We start from the raw sequence: 21,141 nt of genomic DNA, 5'->3' as shown, positions 1-21,141 counted from the left end.
AATACATTTAAAGAAAAATAAAGGGCCACTTTTAAAAAGCATTTGTAAGGTAAAATAAACAGCAAATAGATTGATTTTAAATAGGCCTATGTCCCCAAAAGGAGGCAGAGTATTTCCATGATGAGTGTGGAGTGAATTCCACAAATTACAACGTGCCGTCGCACTTCCCAAAGGAAAAAAAGAACAGCGCCAACGTGGAAAAACTTTTAAGTAATATATTAAAAAAGTGTTTTCTAATGAAGAAATCCGTATATTGCTAAACACTCAGTGTCTGATTCTGAAGTGTGGTACCACATAGGACAGTGTTTCACAGAGTGTGTTCAAATGCAGGGCCATCTGACCAGAATCGTTTAAGTCAGCAAACTTTTTCTGTAAAGGGCCAGATAATGAATATTTTAGGTTTTGCCCTTCGGTCTCTATCGTAACAGGCCGCTGCTGCCCGACGGTGTAGTGTGAAAGCAGAGCCACAGATGATTCAGAAACAGATGCACGTGGCAGTGTACCATTAAAACTTTATTTGCACAAACAGGTTGTGTGCTGGATATGGCCCACAGACCATAGTTTGTGAACTAACTTAGAGAAGTTTTTCTTTTCTTTTGTCTTTTTACTGAAACCCACAGTAAAAAATACATATAACATCAAACCCAGCACTGACACACACAAACACACACATAAACAACACACACACACAGAGAAATAAGTTTTACAAAACTTATCTTGCCCTTTCTACCAGGAATGCTTTCTGCTACCTTCTTTTCTCCTCTCCTCTTTCATTTAGTTTTTTCAATGCTAATCCTGTCCATACGGACGATTCATCACCTGCAGATCAAAAAACATTCATTGCTTGTTAAAGTGCAGATTCCTGCCACCCTGCCAATTACAACTCCTCACCTAGGATATGCGAGTCCCGGCCCAAACATCTACAGTTTTTCTCTAACAAAGGTCCCCAGCTGATTCTTGTGCACACCAGGTTTGAAAAGCTCCAATCTGGTATATCAGATGGAACTGCACACTGAACTAAAATTAAAACTACGCCAACAGTTTTCTGTAAAAAATTCCTATATTTTCAAAGGAGGCTCTCATTTTGGCTTGCTTCAACTTATGCATGATTTAGGGCTTTTTTTTTTTTTTTTTACTTCTTCCTTTTCCTCTTATGTCGCTTTTAATTTCCAGTATCATGATAGAAATTTTTTAAAAAAGAAGAAAATGGAGTTCAAGCATTTTTCCATTTGTCGTCTGTGTGGTCACTATTATTAGGTATACCGAAAGGACAGGAAGTTATTCAAAAGGAATATTTGGTCCTTATTTTGTTGTTGCTGTTAGAACTGTATTAAATATCTTCAATTCTGCTATGTAATTGAAAGCATTCTTTATGTTATGTGATTAAATATTTCCTCCTCTGACAATTTCTTATGGATGCGTTCTAATATCTTGAATTGGACTCTGTGCCTTTCTTAGCTTTACCTCTGGATATAATGATGTTAGCAGCTGAATTCTATTTGGTGTAAAATAAGTGTTATTTTATTCAACTAATGAACACAGTTAATCTGCGGTGATGGTCACTATAATTATATACAATGAGGTAAATCTTTTACCGGGCTTAAGATAACATACTCTTTGCCCCAGAGTTTTGACACTTCATTTCTCTAAGCCTTTACTTTCAAGAATCTTTCTCACCCTTGCCTGCAGTCTTGTGGCTGATGCCTCACGATTCAGCGTTCATTTCCTTTGTTTGCTGTAGTAGGACAGAGCTGAAATTGGACAGCCCTCAGAGGCCTCAAGTCCTGACATCTCCTTCCTTCCTTTTCTTCGATTAGACTTGCGCGGGGACGATAATGATGACTTGGAGAAAGGAGGAATTTCTTGGAGTTAGCAGGAATTCTGGAGGGAGCCTGAGCCAGCCTTGTCTGTAAAACAGATGAACTGGCCTCCTCCCTACCCTTTCACCCAGGGCTGTTTTCCGTTCCGGAATGATCATAAAGCCGGCCAAGACCTGTCCCAGGCTGTGTGCACCAGGGCACCAGGCGCACGGCAATTCCAATTAGCCGGCAATTCCAATTAGCCGTCTCATTTGAACTTGGCTTCTGGCCAGAGGGCTTCATCTCTGAGCACATTTCAAACACCAGAGCGAATGGTCAAGTGGGTTACCGTGGACTTATCTTGGCCTGCCCCAGAGGTTATGGTCAATTACGTTTGAGGGTCGTTTGCAAGCAAGACGGAATCAGGAGTTGGAATGGAGGTTGGAACCAAACGTGCGTTTTTATCCCGACTGGGAAATGCTTATCAAAATAGTTTTAGTTATCAAGTAAGCACAAAGTGCCTGGAAATGACGTTCCCGGTGAGGGGAAATGGCCCAGCTGTGCTTTTTTTGGCTTTCTCTCATCTGTTCAACAGGAAAAATATTAATCAATGGAAAAAAATGCTCCCTTTCTGTTAATTTAACACGAGTTTGAGATAGTGTGGGAAATAGTGATACCTAATGTTTTTACATCACGATTTTATTACATGGATGGCAAAGAACTTTTTAGAAAATGGTTTTGACTTAAGGCACACATTTGTACCTATGGAGGTGTTTTATTTTCTCAATGGCCCAGCTGAAAAATTGAACTAGAGAAAGTTTCAGGGTTCCCTACGATCTTACGGTAATTGTGTGAGGGAAGGGGTCTGGTGACCCTCTGTAACGCACACTGGGCAACACCTTTTTCCCCCATCAACAGGGAAGCAATTGGCAATTCAGGGTTTCCTCTTAAAACAAATTAGCAACACTTCTCCAAGGAGATAAAGAATAGCTAAGACAAGAGCGCCATAGCTGGGATTTCCGTCTTTCTCTGCCTCCTTTTTGAACGTTTACTGAAGGATGGCTCGCATACAATAAAACGCACACACCGGGAGGGGTCCAGCCCGACACATTTTCACTAAGCGAGCCCACCCGTGTAACCATCTCCGTGCCTCTTTTGTTCAAGGTGATGAGGCTTCGCAAACTGGCTCAGCAGATTGCAAAGTGCAAACAGTGCATTGAGCGGTCGGCGTCACTCATCTCCCAAGCGGAACACTCTCTGAAGGAGAACGATCACGCGCGTTTCCTCCAGACCGCGAAGAATATCACTGAGAGGTGAGTGCGGGGGCTGCTGGGAAATTCTCTGGCGCCTGGGCTCCCGTGTCTGGGGTGTGATTGGTTGGCCTTGCCCTGCCTTGCCTTTGTTTGCATTTTCAAGGCTGAGTACCACAGAGAATAGAGGCTTTGAGGTGCTTTGTTCCAGCTAAAGATGCTTCCCTTTGACATGTCAAAGCCTTTTCAGTATCAACCTAGAGTTCAAGGCCTTTGAAACAAGAGTCCGCCAGTTAGAAAGAATAAAATCAGCCTGCTTGTCGTGGGGGAAGAAAGCTTACGATGGCACAAAACAGCATTTACTGTGACTCTCAGACCTGATCTTATCGTATACTTGATAACAAAGCATCAAAATGAAGACCAAAACATAAAAGGGAGTCTTTTCTTCCATCTCAGGGCTTATCTAGTTTCAAAAATCGCCCAGGTGTTATTCTCTGTTAGGCCTGTTTTTATTTGGTTGAGAAGCTTTGCCTCTCCTGAAAGGTCAAGGCCGACTCATGTGGGAGAGAAAGAAAGGACAAAACTGTCAGCTTCATACCTCCTTCTTTTAAAATAGTCTTTATTCTATGGCAGGGGGACATAAAAATGACATGATTTGAATGGGCAGGTCAGCAGTGAAACCGACAGGGGTCAGTGTGCCTTCAGTACTCGTACTTGATGGGCATAAAATTACTCACCTTCACGGATGCAAACACCTATAGCAATTCTTGTGGAGCCCAGGAAAAGCACCTAACGCCACCGAAATGACATCTCCAACCAGTGCCAGTGGCCTTCACTCTTCATTCGTTCAAAGTTTCAGAGTCAACTGATCCTTTTCCAAAGCCATAATAGAAGACTATCCCTAGAAGACCGCCGGACAGCTCCTTCATGCTGGTCTATTATCCTAGAGCAGGAGCCTGCAAACTTTGCCTGTAAAGGACCAGAGAGTAAATATGTTCAGCTTTTCAGGTTATCAGGTCCCCATCACAACTACTCAACTCTGGGTAGGTCTCCAGCAGCCTAGCGTAGATGGAAATGAATGGGCGAGGGTGTGTTCCAATAAGACCATTGACAAAAACAGGCGGCAGGCCAGATTTGGCCCTCGGGCGGTACTTTGCCAACCTTTGGCCTAGGGCAAAAAATACCATCTTCTGACTTGAATTTCTTCGAGGAAGGAGAAAGAAAACTAATGCTTATGGAGGGCTTGCTTGTGTTGCACACTTGCTAATTCTCAAAATACCGCATAGAGGTAGGCAGTGGTATTTCCGTTTTCACTGTTCCTTCAATGGGAGGAGGATAGAGTATCTTTACAACTCTGGTCGAGAATCCAACCGGCTTCTTTGTGTTACTTCTTCTATTTGAGAGAATTTCCTCTGAGACTGGTTAGATACTTATCTCTTCCAAAGCACGTGGACAACAGCTGGTTATCATACCTTTTATATCCTTAAAATGATCTCCTCCCTTCTCCAAGAGCGGCCAGCTTCTTTCCTCATGACTCGTAGGTTCCAAGTATTTAATTGTCTTCTCTGCTCTCAACTGCCTCCAGTTGCCTGAAATATTGATGCTAAAGTTAAAAACTGCAAACAGCGCTAATACTCCAGTGTACCCAGGACACTCTACTAGACAGCGTTTACACTTACGTCATGGTTTCCAACTGGGATCCAATAGTACTTTTCTCCAGCTATAAATTGTGAGATGTCCAGATGAAATGGCTAGCGTGAGCTGCATGTCTCAGCAATCCCTAAAAATCCGATCCAGTCTAACACGAATAAATTCTCACCTAGACGGGGGGAGAATGTGGCCCTATAACAGTCAAGAGAGAACTTAACTGGAAGTTAAGACCTGCATTTGAAGTCTAACACAAGCGCATGGATGCCCACATGGGATCTCCCTCAGACCCAGCAGGTCATACCTGGATCCATTCAGCTCTACCTCTCACAAGCCCATCTCATCAAGAACAGAAACGTGACTGATTGCTCTTTCTACAAATGAGTTGTATCATATACTGTATTCTCAAGCCTCACTAATATACAGTTCTTCGTGTGATTGTATGTACACTTTTCTAAAATGATGTTAAATTAGCAAAACTCTTCACTAAATCCAGGCATAAGAAAGTTGGCCCACTGCTTATGAGAAGTCTAAACTTCCATCAAGTTTGAGTACGTAGTGCCTGTAAAATTTTGCTAGGAGCCCTTGTCCCTGTGTTTCTGCATCCTATCTCTTTCTGTCTCTATTTGTCAATCCTCTTGGTCAATTCCTGAGCCCTTTTCCCTTTCCAGCAATTAGAATATAGTAAAAAGGCACTGGGCTTGGACTTGGAATTTGGAATCCTGGGTTCAAATCCTAGAACTCTCACTTTTTGACTGTGGTTCTTTGGATTTCTCCAAGAGCTATTTTTTTTAAATTTATTTTTTGGCTGCGTTGGGTCTTAGTTTGCAGCACGCGGGATCTTTTTTTTTAAAATAAATTTATTTATTTATATATTATTTATCTTTGGCTGCGTTGGGTCTTTTGTTGCTGCGAGCGGGGGCTAGTCTTCGTTGCGGTGCACGGGCTTCTCATTGCGGTGGCTTCTCTTGTTGTGGAGCATGGGCTCCAGGCATGCGGGCTTCAGTAGTTGTGGCACGCAGGCTCAGTAGTTGTGGCTCACAGGCTCAGTAGTTGTGGCACACGGGCTTAGTTGCTCCGCAGCATGTGCGATCTTCCCTGACCAGGGCTTGAACCCCTGTCCCCTGCATTGGCAGGCGCATTCTTAACCACCATGCCACCAGGGAAGTCCCACGCAGGATCTTTTGTTGTGACGCATGGGCTCTTCATTGCAGCATGCAGGCTTCTCTCTAGTTGTGGCGCATGGGCTCCAGAGTGCGGGCTCTGTAGTTGTGGCATGCAGGCTTAGTTGCCCCGCAGCACGTGGGATCTTAGTTCCCCGACTAGGGATTGAACCGGCGTCCCCTGCATTGCAAGATGGATTCTTAACCACTGGACCACCAGGGAAGTCCCCAAGAGCTATTTTTGACTTAGAAAACTGGACTCATACTAGCTACCTCTATCAGTAGTTGCGATAACATTGCTGGCGACTCCTATAAACAGGCCTTAAGTGTTGTAGATAGTCCATAATGTTTGTTGGATTTATGTTTTCATATTACTTAACATTCTTCTCTAGAACGTGACTTCATAGTTGTGTTTCCTGTTGTGTCTGCCTTGGGCTTTGGCGCCTGTGTATTTCTAAACCATCTTTAACTCTTCTATTCAAGGGTGGAATGCCCAGAACAAGCTTTTAATCCTGCAGGCCTTCCTAAAGTGAGAGTTGGATGTGATTTTTCTGCATCGTTAAGCCACTTAAAGTGGATATGTTCACCCACAAGCTGAATCAGACCACAACAAGTTTTTCAATTCAGAAACATCAGAAAACCCCAAGCAGAGAGAGAGCCTCAAGTTTTACATTGTAGGAGATGCATATGCTTTGGAATCAAGCGCTTGGCTCTGTGCTAATTGCTCAGGAGTAATTACGGGTAGCACTGGGGCTGCTCCCTAATACTTGTGAGTCTCATTTTGCTCATGTGCTCCCAGCGGGCAGGACCCCTAGCCATCTTGTTTTCACCATTATGGCCCCAGCACATAGCAAACTGCCTGATCGCAATGAATGTGTGAACAAATCTATAAAACAGGGCCGATTATTCCTACCTAATATGGTTGCTGTAGGGATAAAATGAAATAATGTAGTAAAGATATTAGCTGAGTTCCTGTCTCAAGGTGAACTTCCAACAAATGCTAATTTCCTTCCTTCGCACTCACTAAATGGATGCAAATGGATTGTATAACGTACTATATGCTCAAGCCTCGCTAATATATATAGTTCTTGGTGTGATTCAATGTGCACTTTTCTAAGATGATGTTAAATAAGCAAAACTCTTCACTCAATCCAAGCATAAGAAAGTTGGTCTACTACTTATGAGACATCTAAAATTGAAATCATTTTTAGCAGCAAATTATCTGTATCAAGAGGATGATAAAAAGAAAATTCCCTCTGAACAGTACCGTTTTTCAGAGTTCCTCGGAGGGACTCAGACTCCACTGGATGACTCCTCTGTCCCTCCTCACTGCCACAGGCAATTCAAGGATCCAACGGACTTCCCCAGAATACAAAACCGAGAACTCCAGTTATCAACTGGAGTGCATCTGATGAGTGATTTTTTTATGCATTTTTTTAAAAAATTATTTTTATTTATTTATTTATGGCTGTGTTGGGTCTTCGTTTCTGTGCGAGGGCTTTCTCTAGTTGTGGCAAGTGGGGGCCACTCTTCATCGCGGTGCGCGGGCCTCTCACTATCGCGGCCTCTCTTGTTGCGGAGCACAGGCTCCAGACGCGCAGGCTCAGTAATTGTGGCTCACGGGCCCAGTTGCTCCGCGGCATGTGGGATCTTCCCAGACCAGGGCTCGAACCCGTGTGCCCTGCATTAGCAGGCAGATTCTCAACCACTGCGCCACCAGGGAAGCCCTGATGAGTGATTTTTGAAATGTGTTCTACAGGGTGTTAATTGGTGTTAAAACAACAAGGTTCCAGGGTCAAACGCGTTTGGGAATTCCTGAGCTGACTAAAGTAAACCACATTTTGTTACTGTGAGAACTCACCGGGTTTTAACCATGGTGATGTGCGTCGTAGCCCACCTGCCCAAGAGAGACCCATTTAAGTGCCATTGTCAGGCGGTCGGGCATGGGGGAATAATAAGCGGGAAGGGTAGAGCATCTTCCCCTGGTGTTGACTGTTTGGCAGAAATCTTGGAAGCACTCTAGCTCTAGACATGTCTTCCTTCCAGAAAACTGGCCTCAGTGGCTGCTAGCAACTGAGTGTCATGGAGATTAGGGGCATCGAAGTCAAAATAGAAAGGGGAAGTAACGTGCAGCCCACCCTATTAAGTGTCAAGGTAGGACACAATGCCCTTATTTGCTCCAGTATGTTAACAGCTTGACACACACATACCCACAAGCATGTGCACACATATTCACTCACACACACACACACACACACACACACACACACACACACACACGCACACACACGACTCTAAAGCACAGAATTGAGAAAGTGGCATGTGCTGATGGCCCTGGTGGATTTTGGCAATTTATCTGAAAGGCCAAGAGATGGGCAACAAGGATTTGGGGAAGAAAAACATAGCCTAAAATGTTGAATTTGGCAGATCTCCGCTCGCCTGTCAGTCCAATTAAGAATTTGAAATTGTAGCCAAAGATAAATGTCTTTCCTTCTATCAGAAAAAATGTGTAGGTGTTAAAAGCTGCAGTCGTCTCCAGAGAGTCTTGCTGTCAGTCCTTGCCTCCCAGGCTTAGGAACTTTCAGCCTTTCTGTTCCCACTCTACAAAGTTCCCACCATCAAGATGTCAGGCATTGTCAACAGTGTCCCTTGACTAAAGCATGGTTTAGTTAATTGTTTGTGGACCATAGAACCAGGAGAAAGTTGGGAATGAAATCTATTTTGGATGAACCTGAACAGAAGCTTGTGCCGCTGGACAGGGGAAGTACCAGCTTGAGATTATCTGTTCAGAGCATTCGAGATCTCCTAACCTGGTGAGCACAAGATCTATGCCACGCGGAAACAGCAGAGAAACACAATAGAAAGTTCGGTGCTTGTTTCATGATAGCTTGGTGCAGTTCTCCCTGTTGGATATCATGAAACAGAAATAACTGGGGTTTCACTTTGAAATTTTTATTCAAGGAGTTCAAATGGCACTGTAGCATTTCTTTGAACCTTTCTGCATTGATGCAAATATTTTGGGCTCGTCAGTAAATGACATATTTGAAGGGCTTAGTCAGTATTCGTTGAATATTTGGTGACTAATCCTAAGATCTCTGAGTTTGAAGGAGTTTTTGTGATTATCGGTCATAAGGAAAGCGTTTTTTAAGTCCAGTTTGACCGTCTGTGAAAATTGCCTAGCAACCATCCCTTTATCCATCAGTCTGAATTAGCAGTTGTTTGTCATAATAATTAGTCCAATTCCCTTGGGTGCAATAATTAGCTAATAAAATCACACAACTCTGCTCGTCACTGTTTCTTGGTGAAAGGATCAGGTGGTGAATTTAGATTCTCTACCCTCATTCAAACGCTTGAAACTTTTCTTTCCAGAGTTTATTCCTCTTCAAACTTTCATGTATGGATCTCAGTATCATTCCAATTATTACTTTGTTGATTATCTTCTCTACTTCCCTCCCTATATAGCACTGAATGTGCACCAGAAGTACAATTATAGAAACTTTATCTCTAAGGATTTCGAACATTTCATAGGTGTAACTTTTTTATTGAGGTGAAATTTGCATAACATAAAATTAACCATTTTAAAGTGACCAATTCATTGGCATTTTAGTACATGCACAGTGTTGTACAATTCCTGCCTCTATCAAGTTCCGAATTATTTTCATCACCCCACACCCATTATGTAATCACTCTCCATTGTCCCCTGCCCCCAGCCCCTGGCAACCACTGATTTACCTTCTGTCTCTATGGATTTGCCTATTCTGGACATTTCATACAAGTGCATCATACAATATGTGGCCTTTTGTGTCTGGCTTCTTTCACTTATCGTAATACTTTCAGGGTTCATCCATGTCATAGCATATATCAGTATTTCATTCCTTTTTATGGCTGAAAAATATTCCATTGTGTAGATGTGCCCACAGATGTAATTTTTATAGCCAAGATATATTTCTTTATAAAATCCAAAACTTTAAGAGCCATTAAGAGATGCAAGAGGAGATCTATCTTTTAGTGTAACCAGGTTGAAATGTTTGTAGATTAAATGGAAGAGTACAGACCTAGAATTCTCTTCCTGGCTGCTGCCAGCTAGCTCTATGGTCTTGTATAAATGAGCATCAGTGCCCTTCATTAGAAAATAAGTAACTAGGTTATGGCTAAATCATTTAAAGGTTGTTTCTTTGCTCAAAAATTCCCAGTACCCTACACAGTATCCTACACATAGTAGGTCCTTGGTGGTGTTTATTGAACTTCCTGAAATACCAAAATCAAGATTATGAGTCTAGCATAGTTTGATGTGCTCAGAAGTGGTTTACATCATCCCATAATTTTCTTGTTCTTAGAAGAATCACTTGCATTGTTAATTAGTCAAAATGTTCTGCTATTAATAATAACTTTCCCAATCAACGTGAGAGTCCATTGCAGGAGACCGATACATACCAATAGCTTGCTTTATAGATCATAAACGAGAAGTCTAACTAACAACCTTAATGAAGAGGAGAAACGGTGGACCCATCAGGGGAATTTGTGAGAAAGCTCATGTATATTTTCCATGGCATCTGCTGGGAATATGAAGACAAGGAGAATGAAAACGAGCCTGACAAAAACTCCTTTTTTAATGTTTATTTTAGGGAGAGGCTAGTCATTGATTAAACTAATCCAATATCTGGAAACATTCTTTTTTAATCTTCCCTTTGCCTTTTATGCAGCTTGAAATTTGGGAGACTCTTCTTTGAAGTGGAGCAGGGTCGAGTCTGAAAGGAACAAACAGTTTCCCAGACAGATGTGTGAAGAAATGCCTGGAGCTGTGTGCTTCTCGCTGGGGTTAGATGTGCGGGGGCCAGAGAGTTAAATATACAGCAATGTGAAATATGAATATTCTTTCGCCTCCACGGGGAATTTTTTTCCGATAGTAAAAAGGAAGGGAGGAAGCCATTCCGCTGTTTTCCCAGTTCCTCTGCCTTCTCTCGTAGCTTATACTCATTTGCATTGTGTTGCCTGTTGTGCCATTCCGAGATTTTTCTTAAGACTCACGTGTAAGAACAGCACTGGTTTTATTTTTTGACATTTTTAAAATTTATTTTTTTTAATTGAAGTATAGTACAATGTGTTAATTTTTGCTGTACAGCAAAGTGATTCAGTTATATATACGTTATTTTTTTAATATTCTTTGCCATTATGGTTTATCACAGGATATTGAATATAGTTCCCTGTGCTATACGGTAGGACCTTGTTGTTTATCCATCCTATATATAATAGCTTACATCAAAAACAGCACTATTTTGGACTCCCCTGGTGGCGCAGTGGTTAAGAATCCGCCTGCCAAGGCAGGGGACACGGGTTCGAGCCCTGGTCCGGGAAGATCCCACATGCCACGGAGCAACTAAGCCTGTGCGCCACAACTACTGAGCCTGTGCTCTGCAGCAAGAGAAGCCATCACAATGAGAAGCCCGCGCACTGCAACAAAGAGTAGCCCCCGCTTGCCACAACTAGAGAAAACCCGCACGCAGCAATGAAGACCCAACACAGCCAAAAATAAATTAATTAATTTTAAAAAAACAGCACGATTTTTTAATGATATTTCTTTTCGTTTTATTTTTTCACTCTGATGCAGTGATGGTAAAAGCCAGCTTGACACTTCTAAAAAGTTGTTTTGTTTCAATTATAGAGTCTCCATGGCAACGGCATCATCCCAGGTGCTAATTCCTGAAATCAACCTCAACGACACATTTGACACCTTTGCCTTAGACTTTTCGCGAGAGAAGAAATTGCTAGAATGTCTGGATTACCTTACAGGTATTGTCTTTTGTGTTTTCTTTAATACTGAGTACGTTCAGTGATACAAACTTTGACATTTGATCGGTGTCCTAAAACCAGAGGTGTGGGCTTCTGATTTAGGAATGAAGTCTAATATTCCCGTAAAACATTTTTGGTATTCCTTTGGTTTTTGGTTTTTTTTCAAGCAAAATAATACAGTCCAAGACTAAACTGGGGACAGAGGCAAAAAGAGAATCTCGGTCATTGAAAGCATACTTACCACCATTTCCCGCAATCTCGGCGTGTGGGTACCACACGATACCTCTGTTGGCCATCAGAGAGGTGCATGAGGCCGCGTGGCTGTTTTCCATTTCATGTCAGCAAGGCAGATGACTCTCACAGTGCCTTGGCAGAGAAAAACTTAGCGGCTAACTCTAATGGGGTATCTACCCTGCTCTGGCTCTTTGTGTCTGTTTAATCTTCCCAACATCGAATTGAGGTAAAGTATTATAATCCTCATTTTGCAGACGACAGAGGTCATCCATCTTGCTGGAGGTCAGATAGCTAGGGAGAGGCAGAATTAGGATTTAGCTCAGGTCTGTACAGACTGCAAAGACGTCCACAATTTCTAGTGAAAGACTGAATTTCATCTTGGCAAAGGTCACCATGGCAGATGTCCCAAAAGTCACACTTGTGTTCCTGGCGCCATGTTTCAGTTCTGTGCTTTCTGATAGGCATTTTTTTGTGTGGTGGGGGGGGGTGAGGTCAAGCTTAAAAAACAAAAGCAGCCCTAATAAAAGGAACCTCTGGCTACTCCTATTCCTCACCATGCTTCCAAATTGTTCTTAGCCGTCGACCGCTAAGGCAAGAACTGACCACATTCGCTCATAGAATGTGGACTGTTTAGATGACTTTATTTGTGTTATCCAAAGCCACGGGTGCCGCGGGGACTTCAGAGAAGCTCCGCGTATACAGTGAAGCCAGCTGTGCGCTGAATTTAGGACGTGCCACCTTCAAGAGACCACATCCCTAACTTAGCGCGGCACCGGTGTCTGCACTCTCATTGTGTATGTGTGTTTGTGGGAGAGCAGTTGGGAAAGGGGAAGCAGGAGAGACGGAGCATTGGGTGATGTTTATTTTTACAGTCTGTGGCTAGAAAGCAAAGGACTTCTATGTTCAAGGAGCACTGTACCCAGATCAGTTTTTTTTTTTTTTGCCTGGACCCGAGGTGCCGGTTTTAGCCTTTGTGCATTTGCGAGGGAGGCGAGTCACCCCAGAAACATCTTCTTATCTTAGGTAATTCTTTCACACCGTACCATGCCTATGAAGGAAGAAAGAAGTTGACTCAAAAAGCACGTCCAGTAAGAAACCAAACGCGATTTCAACTATTTATGAATGTAGCTTTTCACTCTGAGATTTACCTCAACTAACACTATGCCACAGAACTTTCTAGGATGATAGAAACACACTGCACTGTCCAGTAGGGTACCTGCTAGCCACGTGGGGCTGTGTTGAAAATCTGAAATGTGGTTAGTGAGTTTTTACTTTTGTCTCACTTTAATTAAAGTGAAATGTAAAGAGCCACACGGAGCTCGTGGCTACTGTGTTGGACCCTGCAGGTGAGCCTTTCTCGGGCTGAGCTGCTTTTTATGATGGCATCCTATTAAAAATCTCCTGTTTTCTTATATCATTTGGGAATGAGTGTGGTCACAGCAACAGAAAATCCAGTTAGCAGTGACTAAACCCATCAGACAGTGTTCCTATCACAGAAACAGGAGGACAGAGGCTTCTGTTGCCGTCCAGGGCTGGGCAGCGGTTCAGTGATGACTTCGGACCCCAGGCTCTTCCTCTTTTTGTGCTCTGCCATCTTCATTGTCTTGCCACGTGACTGTCTAACTATTCCACCTCCAAGCGTTATGCCCAAGTTACAGACAAAAAGAGAGGGACAGATGGGAAATGATGACCAAAAGCTCTGTCAGCCAAGTCTGTTTATGAGGAAAACCAAAAGCTTGCTCAGAAGATCCATCTAGCAGACTTCCACTTGTGTCTTGTGGGCTAGATCCATGTCATAAGGTCACGCCCAAGGGCAGAGAAGACTGAAAAATGTTTGGCCGGGCACGTGGCCATTCTGCACAAAATCAGTGTCTTATTGTCAAGAATGCCCTCCCCATTTCCCCAAAATTGTTGAATAGCATTTCAGTAACGTATGCCCATTCTAATCTCTACGTGAATGCCAGAGTACTGACTGCAGGGGAAATTGTGAAAGTAGTTTGCACTGACTTGTAGAGTGTATACCATATATCATCCCGATGGCTGTTTATGCCAAACTAAAGACCATATGGGGTACCTGCTATTATGCCTTCTTAGCTGTCACCCTCCAATACAAATTTGGACCGTTTCTAGACATAACATCGATCCTGGCCATAACATACAATGCTTGGCTGATATTGCCAAGTCCAAATAGTTTATCAGACATTCGTTCGTAAGCAGGAAATGAAGTGTTTGTGGAGTATTAGCCCACCATTTCTTGTGTCCTGTTTATGATAGAGGCAAGAAAATAACAGTTCTGGTATACCAATTGCATGAATATTGAAATTGGCAGCATGCTGCTGTTCTCGTTTACTGTAAATTGGATATTGACTTTTCAGGACAAACCCATTGGGTTTATAACCAAAACAGGGTTAGTCTGCCTGGCTGTGAAAACAAGATTTTTTTTTTTTCGCCTCTGACATGCCTCTAAATGGTATGTCAAGTGAATAACCCAGAGAGGTGACATTCCCTCCCTGATTACAGCCCCTGCCATGTGTCTCCCAGCTACCTGCCTATTTCAAACACAGTGTTCTTTATATTTAATCATATATTGCAGTGCAGAAAGAACCAAATCTTTCTACGATGGTTGATGGAGAAATAATTCAATGAACTATTTAGATGATGGGAGAATAAATATTTCTCCACTGACCCATGCAGGGTGATCCCACACTAACAGGGACCACACAGACAGTAATAAGCATGTTTTGCGATGCAGCTGGGCCCCCTCCATGGAAGGCATCTCTCGATCGGTATCACTTATTCATCCAACTCACAGCACATGGCACTAAATCTTTTTTTTTTCACTAATAAATTCTACCATTTTTTTTATTTTTTAACAAATTTCAGCTTTATTGAGGTATAATTGACAAATAAAATTGCAAGATATTTCAAGTATACATCTTAGTGATTTAAGTTTTGTATTTTTGGATCTTGTTTAAGAAACCTTTCCCCATCCTAAGTCACAAAGATGTTCTGCTTCTTCCATTAGCCTCATTGTTTTACTTTTCCATTTATATCTTTGAGCTATCTGAAGTTTACCTTTGTATTTAGTGTAAGGTAGGGATTTAACTGAATTTTTCTTCATATTGTAAACCAGTTTTATCAACATAATTTCTAAGCAATCTATTCTTTCCTCATGAAGATGGCTTTGCCACCTTTGTGGTGCTGCCTTTTTTGTACGTCAAGTTCTATGTATCATGGGTCTATTTCCAAGCTTTCTATCTGTTTTTTTTTTTTAACATCTTTATTGGAGTATAATTGCTTTACAATGTTGTGTTAGCTTCTGCTGTATAACAAAGTGAATCAGTTATAGGTATACATATGTCCCCATATCCCCTCCCTCTTGCAGCTCCCTCCCACCCTCCCTATCCCACCCCTCTAGGTGGTCACAAAGCACCGAGCTGATCTCCCTGTGCTATGCGGCTGCTTCCCACTAGCTACCTATTTTACATCTGGTAGTGTATATATGTCCATGCCACTCTCTCACTTTGCCCCAGCTTACCCTTCCCCCTCCCTGTGTCCTCAAGTCCATTCTCTACGCCTGCATCTTTATTCCTGTCCTGCCCCTAGATTCTTCAGAACTTTTTTTTTTAGATTCCATATATATGTGTTAGCATATGGTGTTTGTTTTTCTCCTTCTGACTTACTTCACTCTGAATGACAGACTCTAGGTCCATCCACCTCACTACAAGTAACTCAATTTCGTTTCCTTTTATGGCTGAGTAATATCCCATTGTATACATGTGCCACATCTTCTTTATCCATTCATCTGTCGATGGGCATTTAGGTTGCTTCCATGTCCTGGCTGTTGTAAATAGAGCTGCAATGAACATTGTGGTACATGACTCTTTTTGAATTATGGTTTTCTCGGGGTATATGCCCAGTAGTGGGATTGCTGGGTCATATGGTAATTCTATTTTTAGTTCTTTAAGGAACCTCCATACTGTTCTCCATAGTGGCTGTATCAATTTACATTCCCACCAACAGTGCAAGAGGGTTCCCTTTTCTCCACATCCTCTCCAGCATTTATCGTTTGTAGATTTTTTGATGAGGGCCATTCTGACTGGTGTGAGGTGATACCTCACCGTAGTTTTGATTTGCATTTCTCTAATGATTAGCAATGCTGAGCATTCTTTCATGTGTCTGTTGGCAGTCTGTATATCTTCTTTGGAGAAATGTCTATTTAGGTCTTCTGCCTATTTTTGGATTGGGTGGTTCTTTTGATATTGAGCTGCATGAGCTGCTTGTATATTTTGGAGATTAGTTCTTTGCTTCGTTTGCAAATATTTTCTCCCATTCTGAGGGTTGTCTTTTCGTCTTGTTTATGGTTTCCTTTGCTGTGCAAAAGCTTTTAAATTTCATTAGGTCCCATTTGTTTATTTTTGTTTTTAATTTCCATTTCTCTAGGAGGTGGGTCAAAAAGGATCTTGCTGTGATTTATGTCATAGAGTGTTCTGCCTGTGTTTTTCTCTAAGAGTTTTATAGTGTCTGGCCTTACATTTAGGTCTTTTATGCAGTTTGAGTTTATTTTTGTGTATGGTGTTAGGGAGTGTTCTAATTTCATTCTTTTATGTGTAGCTGTCCAGTTTTCCCAGCACCACTTACTGAAGAGGCTGTCTTTTCTCCATTATATATTCTTGCCTCCTTCATCAAAGATACGGTGACCATATATGCGTGAGTTTATCTCTGGGCTTTCTATCCTGTTCCATTGATCTATATTTCTGTTTTTGATGACACTAAATCTTGCATGTGGATACTTCAGGAGACAGATGTATAAAGTCATATTCCAGAAAGAATGTTTTAAGGGCTGTGTAGAGCCCTTCTATCTTAATGCACATCTTTCGTTTTTCAAGTTATCGCTTTGTTTTAATTTACTTTGTTGAAGTATAGGTGATTTACAATGTTGTGTTAGTTTCAGGTGTACAGCACAGTGATTCAGTTATACATATAGATATAGTATACGCAAGCTTACGGCAAAACCCGAACGAACTTTTTGGCCAGCCCACTATATTCTTTTTCATATTCTTTTCCATTATGGTTTATCACAGGATATTGAATATGTTCCCTGTGCTATACAGTAGCACCTTGCTGTTTATCCATTCTATATATAATAGTTTGCATCTGCTAATCCCAAACTCCCAATCCATCCTTCCCCCACCTCTCCTCCCCCTTGACAACCACAAGTCTGTTCTCTATGTCTTTGAGTCTCTTTCTGTTTCATAGATAAGTTCATTTGTGTCATACTTTAGATTCTACATGTAAGTGATATCATATGGTATATGTCTTTCTCTGCCTGACTTACTTCACTTAATATGATCATCTCTAAGTCCATGGCACATGACATTATTTCATTTTATGGCTGAGTAGTATCCCTTAATGCATACCGTAATGCAGTGCCTGCCGCAATAATGTTTGTGGAATTCAATAATCAATAGACTAAGCTGGGCTAACTGACTTTATGCCACAGATATAAAAGTTACTTGCTTCGTACGATATTTGTCCTGCATGTATCGTCAAGTGGCAAAGTGCAGAGTACTAAAACAATTAAAGTTTTAAATTTTACCATTTTCATAAACTTTCCTCCTTCTTCGGGTTTCTTTAGGACTCATCCATCCTAATCAAAGTTTCAAGCAGGAAAGAATTCTCTAATAGTGTAAGCAAACGTTGCTCCTCATCTGTCGGATGCAGATATATTTCTCCTTTTGAAGTTAGGTTCTGGTGTACAGAAGAATGGGAAAAAAGGCCTGGATCGACGCTTTAAACCAGGGCTCGGCAAACTCTGACTGTAAAGGGCCAGATGGTAAATATTTTAGTCTTTGCAGGACATATGGTTGCAACTACTCAATTCTGCTATTGCACAAAGGCAGCCAGAGACAGTATATAAATGAATGAGCCTGGCTGTGTTCCAATAAAACTTTATTTACAAAAACAGGCAGTGGGCCAGATTTGGCCCATAGCCATAGCTTGCCAGCTCCTGCTCTAAAATATTATTGCCAGTGCAAAGCACTCACTGCCTAGGCTTTTTCTTGCTCACAAACTCGTCTCATAAAACCAGTTATTGAAATCAATCCAGTAGAAGTCAACTTAAAATCATCATTTGGGTAGGATTTAGACTTCTCTGCTCCAGAATGTGTTCAAGACATAAAACAGCAGCCTTCCCCAACGATAAGTTAATCAAATGCCAAGGAATCCTGTTTTTCTTGAGGAAGGAAAATGTACTTCTTAGATATGATTGATTGGCAATCATGTTCTTAATTTGAAATCTCACCTATCAACTGAAAAAATGAGAAGCAAACAGAATCACACTAATACATTTTTATAAGGCATCAAAACATGTAATGAAAGAAAATTTTCAAACAATTATCTGACTGATATGTTATGGGATAACAAACATCAGTATTTTTTCAGTTGGGTGCCTGAATATAAAAATACGTGGCATCTTGTAGCTCAGAGGTTGGCTAACTTTGGCTCACATGCCAAATCTGGTCCTCACTTGTTTTTGTAAATAAAGTTCTACTGGAACCTGGCCAGGTCTATTTGAGTACAGTTTGTCTCTGGCCACTTTCATGGTACAAAGGCAGAGTTGCAACAGAGACCAGATGACCCACAAAGCCTAAAATATTTACCATCTAGCTCTTTACCGAAAAACTTTGCCATCCCCACAATGGGGATGAAATGACAAGAGTTCATCTTGTTTACTTTTTGTTTAACATGTTTTCTTTCATGAATAAGAGAGTCTTGTTTGCTTACCCTTCTAAACGTGCTTTCATGATAAATAGAGATAAGATACTGGCTGGCTGAAGTCACACTACCTGGGAAAAATCACAGTGATAACCAGCCAACCAAATGTTCTTTGGATTGGGATCACCATCTCTAGTTTAGTAGTTCTGATGGATATATTTTAAAAGGCCTGCTTTGACTGTCAAACATCTCCTTTGAAATGTATCCCAGAGGTGTCTGCTTCTCTGCTGATGACCGTCTTGCTCCCCACAGCTCCCAACCCTCCCACAATTAGAGAAGAGCTCTGCACGGCTTCCTATGACACCATCACCGTTCACTGGACCTCCGATGACGAGTTCAGTGTGGTTTCCTACGAGCTCCAGTACACCATATTCACCGGACAAGCCAATGTTGTGAGTGAGTATCGCACACCCTACTGACTTCTCTGTTTGGTGAATGTTTTCAGATCAATTGCATTTCTGAATTTAAGTATCAAGGGAAGACAAGGACGGAAAGAGTACACGATATTTATTGGCTTGTCTTTCCTAACCAAGAAGATGGTAGCACTCACTCGTACTGTGCTAGGAAAAATAACAGGCCAAATAAGCGTTGAAAATTATTGATCTCTAGCAAACCACATGGATGAATCTTACAAACATATTGTTAAAGGAATCAGGAAACAAAAGGATGAATGCACTATGAGTCTATTTGTACATACATAAGTTAAAGGTAAAAAGCTCTTGTGTTTAGAGATGTATACATAGGTGTAAAAACTATAAATAAAAGTCAGGATGATGGTTACACCTCTTGGATGGGAGGGGAGTAGCACCATTGGAAAAACATGGGGAGATCACGGGGTTAACAGCACTTTCTGGGTGGGAGTTATATGGTTTAGTCATTATATCATACATTTAGTTTTCTTTTCTGAGGGTTATTTCAGAATTTTTTTCGTTATTAACTTTGGGTCTATGTCACTTTATTTTTTATTTTAATTTTTATTTTATATTACAGTTGATTTACAGTGTTGTGTTAATGTCAGGTGTACAGCAAAGTGATTCAGTTATACAGATACATATATCCATTACTTTACAGATTCTTTTCTCATATAGGTTATTAGAGAATAGTGAGTAGAGTTCCCTGTGCTGTGCAGTAGGTCCTTGTTGGTTATCTGTTGTATATATAGTAGTGTGTAGATGTTAATCCCAAACTCCTAATCTATCCCTCCCCCGACCTCTCCCCTTTGGTAACCCTAAGGTTGTTTTTGAAGTCTGTGAGTCTGTTTCTGTTTTGTACACAAGTTCATTTGTATCATTTTTTTAGATTCCACATGGAAGTGATATCACATGGTACTTGTCTTTCTCTTTCTTACTTTACTTAGTATGATCATCTCGAGGTCCATCCATGTTGCTGCAAATGGCATTATTTCATTCTTTTTTATGACTGATTATTACAGGATAGTGAATACAGTCCCCTGTGCTATACAATAGGACCTTGTTGTTTATCCATTCTGTATGTACTAGTTTGCATCTGCTAATCCCAAACTCCCACTCCATCCCTACCCTGCCCCCACCCCCACCCCCACTTGGCAACCACAAGTCTGTTCTCTATGTGAGTCTGTTTCTGATTCTTAGAGAAGTTCATTTGTGTCATATTTTAGATTCCACATATAAGTGATATCACATGGTATTTGTCTTTCTCTTTCTGACTTACTTTGCTTAGTATGATCATCTCGAGGTCCATCCATGTTGCTGCAAATGGCACTATTTCATTCTTTTTTATGGCTGAGTACTATTCCATTGTGTATATGTACCAAATCTTCATTATTCACTCCTCTGTCGATGGACATTTAGGTTGCTTCCACGCCTTGGCTATTGTAAATAGTGCTGCTGTGAACACTGGGGTGCATGTATCTTTTCAAATTATGGTTTTCTCTGGATATATGCCCAGGAGTGGGATTGCTGGATCATACGGTATAGTTCTATTTTTAGTTCTTTTCAGGAACCTCCATACTGTTCTCCATAATGGTTGTACCAATTTACATTCCCACCAACAGCATAGGAGGGTTCTCTTCTCTCCACACCCTCTCCAGCATTTATGGTTTGTAGACTTTTTAATGATGGCCATTCTGAGCCGTGTGAGCTGATACCTCATGGTAGTTTTGATTTGCATTTCTCTAATAATTAGTGATGTTGAGCATCTTTTCATGTGCTTTTTGGCCATCTGTATGTCTTCTTTGGAGAAATGTCTCTTTAGATCTTCTGCCCATTTGTTCACTGGGTTGTTTTTTTGATATTGAGCTGCATGAGCTGCTTGTATATTTTGGAGATTAATCCTTTGTCAGTTGCTTTGTTTGCAAATATTTTCTCCCATTTTGTGGGTTGTCCTTTTGTTTTGCTTATGGTTTCCTTTGCTGTGCAAAAGCTTTGAAGTTTCATTAGGTCCCATTTGTTTATTTTTGTTTTTATTTTCATTACTCCAGGAGGTGGATCCAAAAAGATATTG

At 41.3% G+C, this 21,141-nt stretch overlaps 1 protein-coding gene across 4 annotated transcripts in view; it reads left to right on the top strand.

Moving 5' to 3' along the window:
- MID1 (midline 1) overlaps nt 1-21,141 on the top strand; it is a 381,356-nt gene that overhangs the window by 327,386 nt on the left and 32,829 nt on the right. For all 4 annotated transcript variants that reach the window (XM_057538393.1, XM_057538394.1, XM_057538392.1 and 1 more), the window contains exons 5-7: nt 2,964-3,112; nt 11,522-11,649; nt 18,913-19,056. In XM_057538393.1, coding sequence (XP_057394376.1) covers nt 2,964-3,112; nt 11,522-11,649; nt 18,913-19,056 — 421 coding nt within the window. The remainder of the gene's footprint in view (nt 1-2,963; nt 3,113-11,521; nt 11,650-18,912; nt 19,057-21,141) is intronic.

The sequence above is a fragment of the Balaenoptera acutorostrata genome, chromosome X (assembly GCF_949987535.1).
Source record: "Balaenoptera acutorostrata chromosome X, mBalAcu1.1, whole genome shotgun sequence".
Taxonomy (NCBI): domain Eukaryota; kingdom Metazoa; phylum Chordata; class Mammalia; order Artiodactyla; family Balaenopteridae; genus Balaenoptera; species Balaenoptera acutorostrata.
Note: the sequence above shows the minus strand (reverse complement) of the source record. Positions and strands in the feature narration are given on the sequence as shown.